Source organism: Octopus bimaculoides, chromosome 27 (genome assembly GCF_001194135.2).
Source record: "Octopus bimaculoides isolate UCB-OBI-ISO-001 chromosome 27, ASM119413v2, whole genome shotgun sequence".
Lineage (NCBI taxonomy): Eukaryota > Metazoa > Mollusca > Cephalopoda > Octopoda > Octopodidae > Octopus > Octopus bimaculoides.
Window position 1 is genome coordinate 4,029,593 of NC_069007.1, and position 8,789 is coordinate 4,038,381.

The window sequence follows — 8,789 nt, forward strand, 5'->3', positions numbered from 1 at the left end:
CCTACACCTTAGCCCTTTCATGGCGTCTGATGTGGCTTTTTAAACCAGACAGTGTTTTGAAAAAACACCCACACAGATTGCACCTCTGATTTGCACTACGAATACCTGCAAGTAAGTTCTGCTCATTGTGGATCCTAACATGTCTTTTAAGACCCCCATTGGATTTGCAAACCCTCTGGCACACACCACATTCAAACGTGTGCACAGACATATAATCAGAATAGCTGGATGAGGTTTGTTTTCCATGGGTTCGCAGGTGAGATTTGAGGCCAGCCAAGGACAGACATGGTCTGTCACAGACTGTGCACACAAAAAGGTCCTTGTCATTCACCTTCTCAGTCTTTACATTTTTCCTTAAATATCTCTTGATATATGTTAGTATAAGTGGTGTAAACTGTATCTACGTTTAGTGAGCATATGTGTGGATTAATGATTAGTTAGTACAAACTATATTGGTTTCCAATTTTGGCACAAAACCAGCAAATTCGGGGGTGTGAGGTGGGGGGGGGCAAGCCAATTACATTGGCCATCAGTGCTTGACTGGTCCTTATTTTATTGACCCTGAAAGGATGAAAGGCAAAGTCAACCCTGGCAACATTTGAACCCAGAATGTAAAGGTAGGTGAAATGTCGCTAAGCATTTTGCCCACTGTGCTAACAATTCTGCCAGCTTGCGGCCTTCGTTAGTACAATGTTAAGTTAATGATTTGAAGATGCAGTACAGACTGTGATTGTGTCTTCAAATTTAAATTTGGTCTAATTGCAGGTAATCAGAGGTGAAATTTTAATTAATGTGGGTAAAGAAAGGTAAATGGCCAACATTTGATGATGGATGGGTCTCAGACAGGTGGTTTTAAATGTGACTAAAGGCAGTCTTTGTATGACAAGTGTGAGCTATCATTCACCATAGCAACTGATGCTGTATGATTCTTTATGAATCTGTCTTTTACTTCAGGGAAATGTTCCAGCCTGTTTGCTGACAAACAAAAAGAATAAACCTAAAACAGTTTTAGATTATAAACATCTGACATCACGTTATCCAATCCACCAGAAGACACCAGGTAAACATGATTCCAGTTGGTGCCACCAGGTGAGAATACCACATTCTTTGTCTGTCTTGTCTTCATTCTTTGTTTTCTGTCTTCTTAATTATCTTTTGTCTTGTTTTGTCTCCTGTCTTCTCCTATGATTGTAATAATTGCTATGTTAAGGTAGCGAAGGTACATTGCTCAGTGGTTAGAGCAGGGGTTCCCAAACGGGGTCCACGTGGATCCCCAGAAGCTTTAAGGGGGTCTACGAGTAAAAAATTGTAATTTGTGGGTCCATATATATATATTTTGTTTCCTAGGAGAGCTACCAGTATTTATTGAAATTTTCTAGATTTGTATTCGGAATTTATGTTATGAATATAACGAAATCATTTCATTGTTAATTTTCACTAACCTACTAACAAATATTTTATTTCAAAAATTTACATGTCTATATGTGGGGTCCACAGATGATAAGACAGCTCTCAGGAGGGCCACAAGCAAAATAAGGTTTGAGTGTTGGTAATAGGTTTGATTCTCAGTCCGGGCTGTGTGTTGTGTTCTTGAGCAAGAAACTTTATTTCACGTTGCTTCAGTTCACTCAGTTGTAGAAATGAGTTGCCACGTCACTGGTGTCAAGCTGTATCGGCCTTTACTTTTCCTTTGGATAACACCAGTGGTGTAGAGAGGGGAGGCTGGTGCAGATGGGTGACTGCGGGTCTTCCATACACAACCTTGCCCTGGACTTGTCAGAGTAATGTTCATCCCCTTTTAGTAGGCCTGTTTAGACTAGATGTTGGGTGCCGGGTCGAGGGGTTAAGGTGAGACAGAATGATTTGACTTGTGTTGGAGAGGATAAAGGATAAATTGCTGAAAACATCTTACAAGCTTTTGTTAATCTGTAGGTTTGCAGTGAGGACCAAAATGCTGAAGAATTAGCCAAGAAATACCAATGTGATATTGTCGTTTCATCAAGTGTTTTGAATTGTCTTGTGAGAAACCATTCCCCTGGTTTCAAGAACAATTGGGACATTTCTGTCATCATAAAGAATTACAACCTGCCAGGTAAGACTTTCAGATTTTCAGAATACCAATGTCTTCCTTATTGTCATCACTGTGGTGCAGGCATAGCTGTATGGTAAGAAGTTTTCTTCCCAACCACATGGTTCTGGGTTCAGTACCACAGTCTGGCACTTTGAGCAAGTGTCTTCTACTATAGCCTTGGTCCAACCAAAGCCTTGTGAGGAAATTTGGTAGACGGAAACTGAAAGAAACTAATCATATATGTGTGTGTGTGAGTTGGTGTCTAGACATTGTGTGATATTTGTAAATGAGTGCCACCGTCTTACAAGCAGTGTCCAGTCTTCTCCGAAAATGTGTCTGGTCTTGGAGATATATTGGTTTCCAATTTTGGCACAAGGCCAGCAATTTTTAGTGGATGGGTGGGTGGGGGGCAAGTTGATTGCATCGACCCCCAGTGTTCAACTGGTACTTATTTTATTGACCGCGAAAGGATGAAAGTGGACTTTGGTAAAATTTGAAGTCAGAACATGAAGATGGACAAAATGTTAAATGATGATGATGAAGATAATTGGTATCTTTATCACTAGTACAAGCAAACTTCTATGAGGTTGCTCGACTTGTTAGAAATAGCAGCCAATTTCCTTCAATTCACATGCTGTCATCTTAAAAAGAGAAAAAAATATATTGGTTAATCTATTCTTAGATACACTGTTTGAAAACAAAAGCATTCCAGCCATGGCCATCCCACAGGTTGCTCCAATCAGGAAAAGTCTACAGCTAAAGACTTCCCAACCATGACTGTCCTGTAACCTGGTTTTTCAGGCATAGTTTACCTTGGGCTACATTATTCAATGTGTCTTTTATGTTTAGGTGCAATGTAAAGGAGATTTGGCTTCTATTTTTAGCAAGTTGAGCAAGCTTGAATAATTTTATTGATGATTATAATTGCTGCCTTTGAATTAACTTCGTCTTTAACCCTTTAGTGTTTGCATTATTCTGCCAAAATTAATGCTTTTTCATCCACATCGTTTTGAACTAATCATGCATTATCTTGTAGCTATGAGATTTTGATGAGGTAGCTGTTAATTTTTAGAACGATATTGTAGGGTTGGTGTGAGAGACCAAATCTGGCCAGTTTGAACATAAAACAAGCAGAATACTTTTGGCCGGATATGGCCGGTTTAAATGCTAAAGGGTTAAAGATGAATCATTATAATGTTCTTATCATTATTGCCCTTTTAATAATTTAATTTTCCTTTTTAGGACCCGAGGGGGAATTCCAGCACAAAGTTGTCTACTTGAATAAACCCTTTTATCACTCATTAAACACTCGTGAAATAAACTCGAGGTTTCACAAGATCTCACTTGCAAGTAAAATTCTATATCCACATCATATGACATGTTTTTCTTTTAATTCTTGCAACGGAGATAACAGCGATGTTGATGTTGATGTAACAGAATTGGAAACGTTTGGCATTGGCCAATCTGTAAAGAAAACCTACGAGAAAGACAAACGCAAAGAACCACAAACACAAAGTACTTTGGCTCAATCCTCTAACGACAAAACTACTGAAACTGCCCAGAATCTGTCTCCTACGAAGACTTTACCTCTTAATAAAGATTTAAAAACCACAAACGAAATCAGTGGAAGTTCATCTGCAATTTCCTCAGAGAAAGCAGTTCATTTAGAAATATCTGAACCCCTTACAGATCATTTGGTTTCTCCTAGCAAAGATTGTTGCAGTTTTACTTCCACTTCTACCGACAGGAGACACCCACTGGTGCCAGCCTGTCATTACTTTCCAGAAGAATCTACATCAGCGTCTGAAGACAGTGATCATTCTTCTCACTTGATCATAATTACCGACGACAACACAGATTTGGATAAAAGTATTGACAAGACCAAATGTGGGGAGATGGCTGATGCTGTATCTAAGGTAACACTTGAACAGTTTTCTTTGATACATTGTTTTCAAATTTTGGCACATGGCCAGCAATTTCGAGGGAGGGTGTAAGTTGATTACATCAACCCCAGTGCTCAACTGGTACTTATTTTATCGACCTTGAATGGAAGAAAGGCAAAGTCAACATCGGTGGAATTTGAACCCAGAATGTAAAGACAAGCAAAACACTGTTAAGCATTTTATCTGGTGTGCTGCCTTAGTTTTCTTTTAATATACTAAGTTTGTTAATATATAAGAATTAAGTTTGGATGGAAACCATAAAATTTCTTTTTCCTCTCAACATGAAACTTTATACATTAATCTTTACCCCCCCTCCCGATTACTTTGCTCTCCCACCCCTATATAATGTGTGGTAGCCATGTATCCCTTCTGTAGTAAGTTACCTATGGTTGTCCCTCTATCCTGCTAAGCCATGGCATAAAGCCACCTCCTCCCCCTTGAATATTCCCCATCAGCCAGCGGTGGGAACTGTTTCCCTTTTATTCTGTCTCTGTCTTTCAAGGTACTTGGCCACCTCACTAGTGCTGGTGCCACATAAAAGCACCCATTACACACTGTAAAGTGGTTGGCATTAGGAAGGGCATCCAGTTGTAGAAACCAGGCCAAAGATAACACTGGAGTGCAGCTTGCAGAATCTTGTCAAACCAAAGTTCATGCCAGCATGAAAAATGGATGTTAAATGATGATGCTTTGTGTTTTAGAAGCCAAAACATTTAAAAGTTACCAGAAATAACTGTTAGTTCAGAATTCAAGTTGTATCTTTACCACAAATTACAAATATTTCATTTTTCAATCTGTGATCAACAGATTATTTCAGATTCCTGTATTTCGGTAAGAAAAACTGTGAGTGCAACACAGACGTCAGCAGTTACAGTCATACCACCACCACCATCATTATCGACATTACCAGTGCAAGAAGACATTGCAGAGATACCACTCCAAGACGCTCTAGATACACCACTTCAAGACAGTGTGGAGACATCACTGCAAAACATTGTGGAAACATCACTTCAAGATAGTGTGGGTGCAGCGCAGAAAGACACTGTGGAGATAGTGCTGCAAGAGTCTGTAGAAGTACCACTCCAAGATAGTGTGGAGACACTACAAGACACTAATGAGGCACCACTACAAGATTCTGTAGAGACTCTGTTGGAAGACACTGGGAAGATATCACTACAAGACAGTGTGGCGATACCACTTCAAGACATGACAAAGGCACTTCTACAAGACAGTGAAGAAGCTTCTTTGCAAGATAGTATGGAAACACCGTTCCAAGACACAGCTGAAACACTGCTCCAAGATGCTGCAGAGACACCTCTGCAAGATTCTGTGGATGCACCACCACATGACCTTGTACAGACATCACTACAAGACAGTATGGAGACACCACTGCAAGACATAAGTGAGACACCATTCCAAGACCTCACAGAACCACCTGTGAAAGACACGCCATCATCACCTGACAGCAGTGAAAGATCTTATCTTCATAGTTTGCCATTTCTGGAGAAAGAAATGAAAATTATTCCCACAGAATCTGATGGCAATGTGTTTGTCTTCCAAGATGTTCCCAAACAGAATTCTTCTCCTGGTGAGTCCTTGCATTCTTTTACATTCTTACCACTTCTAGCTAGTGGGGAAGAACAGTAGTAAGGCACTTCCATTTCTTTAAATAAGTCTTTTATTTCTGGAACATACTGCCCTTTTTTTTTGAGATTGTTATAGTTAAGCTCCTGGATGTTTCATTCATTTTCATGGTTGATAAGACTAAGTATGGTCAGCAAATAGCCACCCAGGTATTTGGTCACCCAACAACTTTAACATGAAATAAAGGGTGAACTTTTATATGACTACATGGCCTGCTAGAAATAGCTGCCAAATCTCCCTTAATTTACACTCTACTGTCTTAGAAAAGAGAAGGACACATTAGCTAACTAAGTATTTAGAGACATTATATCTAAGAAAAAATTAGATGGGATGGTCGTTGCTGGAATCCCTTTGGTTATAAGTGTGGCAGATTAGGGTTGATTTAGGACTAGCCATCCTTTTATGGCTCTATGGTTCATATGACATACCTAGGATGACATTATCTCATCTGTCCTTCCTTCCTGGTGTTTAATTCTGGGTCAACCTTGAGTAAGCAAATGTGTGATCAAAGATGTTCCAAATATGACCAACACAATTTAATGTTTTTCAGACATTATCTTTAGATCTATGTTTAAACGTGTCCATTACTTTTTGTATTTTCCTTAGATGCTAGATAGGAATTTGGCTGTTATTTTTAGTAAATCGTGTGACCACACAGAGGCTGTGTCCTTGACATTCTGTAGACCAGGGGTTTTCAAACTTTTTGACTTGCGGACCCCTTTATATTTCAGGCTTTACCTTATAAACGCTCATGAAATTTATACATAAATATTTGCTTAAAATAACATATATTTTTACATTTATTTATTTAACAGTATTTAACAAATAAGTTTATTGTCAATTAAAAGATTTCGATTAAAAAACATATATAAAATCAAATTGCCCATAAAAAGTATTTGCTGTCCGCAGACCCCCTGTGGTCCGCGGACCACAGTTTGAAAACCCCTGCTGTAGACTACACCTGGAATATTTGTGGGAAATACAAGCAATTGTTTCATTTTGTTTTATTTTATTCCAGCCGGTATTGTTAATTTGTAACAGGTAAAACATTAAATTGCTTTTTTTCTCATTAGTTAAATCCATGTTAACGAGTGTACCTGATGAACCTTCACAGTTCTCCCATCCTATAAGAAATGACAATATTTCCTATACTGTTTGGAATTTTGGTGAACTTAGAATCTTGGTTCGCTCCAGGTATCACGCAGTGAAAAGCAAAAACAAACAGGTATGTGGTTTATTTAATTATATATTCATTTCAGTGTGATACTTACACTAATGTCAGTGTGCATACCCATCAGAGTGTAAGTATCCTGAGAGAAAAGCTGAACATTAGAAGCATCAGTTGTGGTGTGCAAGAGAGACGATTGCGCTGGTATGGACATGTGGTGAGAATGGATGAGGATAGCTGCGTGAAAAAGTGCCACACCCTAACAGTTGAGGGAACCTGTGGAAGAGGTAGGCCCAGGAAAACCTGGGCTGAGGTGGTGAGGCAAGACCTTCGAACATTGGGCCTCACCGAGGCGATGACTACTGACCGAGACCTTTGGAAATGTGCTGTGCGTGAGATCGTTGCCAGTGCCCCTGGACTGGCTCTTGTGCGGGTGGCACATAAAAGACACCATTTCGAGCATGGCCGTTGTCAGTATCGCCTGATTGGCCTTCGTGCAGGTGACACGTAAAAGCACCCACTACACTCTCTGAGTGGTTGGCGTTAGGAAGGGCATCCAGCTGTAGAAACTCTGCCAAATTAGATTGGAGCCTGGTGTTGCCATCCGGTTTCACCAGTCCTCAGTCAAATCGTCCAACCCATGCTAGCATGGAAAGCGGACGTTAAACGATGATGATGATGATGATGATTTCAGTGTGGCTGTATGGTTGAGAAGCACCATGTGGTTTTGGGTTTAGTCCCACTGTGTGGCACCTTGGGCAAATGTCTTCTATTATTGCCCTGGGTTGACCAAAGTCTTGTCAGTGGATTTGGTTGATGGAAACTGAAAGAATTTTGTCATATATATAATATATATAAGTTTTATCTTAATAATTCTGATGTGCACTCTATACTATATTTTTACTCTTTGGTTTTTCTCTGAAAGTGGAATGGGATGGTCATGGATGGTACACTCTAATCATAGGTCTATTTAATTAAGCTCGACTTGGGCTAACGAACAACAAACACAAGTATTTACTTGGATGATATTTGTTTTCTCCTTTTTGTTTTTGTTTTTCAGAAGAAGACTTTTCTTCATCTTTTACCGAAGTTGGAATATCAAAGCAAGTGTGGTTATGAAGAGACAACCCAAGACGAACTGAGCAAAATGTGGATTTCTTCTCTTATTAGAAAAGAAATTCCAGTTTTGAAAGGTTTGTTCTCGTCCCTTGTCATTCCAACCCCTCCCCCCATCATTGCTTGTTATCTTTAAGGGCCTCTTTCCTCATCCCTCATCTTTCCATGTCTTGTTTGTCCGTGAGCTTGGCTTGTGTCTTCATCATCATCCACCCATCTTTCATTCGTATTATACATAGGAGAAAGAGCTGGCAGTTAGCTCCTGGCGGAGCAGAAATGTACATCCTTTATCTTTAATCCTTTGCAGATGGGAAGTGGTACTGGCCACATTGAAACACAGCCACACCTATATATGTGTGTGTGTGTATATATATATATATATATATTAGAAAAAATAATAATCAGGTACTCAGGTGTCTTGAATGGTTGTATATTTACAGATTTTTATTCATATGTCACATGTTTTATAAATTTATAAAATTCATAATTTATAAAACATGTGACATATGAATAAAAATCTGTAAATATACAACCATCCAGACATCTGATTATTATTTTTCCTAATATATAATTCCTGTACATCACCTCCAAACCTTCCAATATATATATATATATATATATATATAACCACGTGTGTATTGTTGGCGATTTTCTTCCTCCGTCTTCCCTTCTTTTGAACGTTCCTCTATTTCTGAAGAAGAGCTTTGCTCGAAACATAAAATCCTCTTTCTTTCCTTTCCTAAGCGTCTGACAATACAGTACTCGTACCATGTCCTTGTGTTGTTTTTTCTTGTTTGTTCTTCTTTTTTGAGATTCACTCATCATCATCATCATCATCATCATCTAT

At 39.0% G+C, this 8,789-nt stretch overlaps 1 protein-coding gene across 1 annotated transcript in view; it reads left to right on the plus strand.

The window, feature by feature from the left end:
• The window catches only part of LOC106879172 (little elongation complex subunit 2), a 24,985-nt gene that overhangs the window by 5,498 nt on the left and 10,698 nt on the right, over window positions 1-8,789 (plus strand). The window contains exons 6-11 of the mRNA XM_014928615.2: window positions 955-1,089; window positions 1,933-2,092; window positions 3,314-3,987; window positions 4,822-5,602; window positions 6,732-6,883; window positions 7,887-8,019. Coding sequence (XP_014784101.1) covers window positions 955-1,089; window positions 1,933-2,092; window positions 3,314-3,987; window positions 4,822-5,602; window positions 6,732-6,883; window positions 7,887-8,019 — 2,035 coding nt within the window. The remainder of the gene's footprint in view (window positions 1-954; window positions 1,090-1,932; window positions 2,093-3,313; window positions 3,988-4,821; window positions 5,603-6,731; window positions 6,884-7,886; window positions 8,020-8,789) is intronic.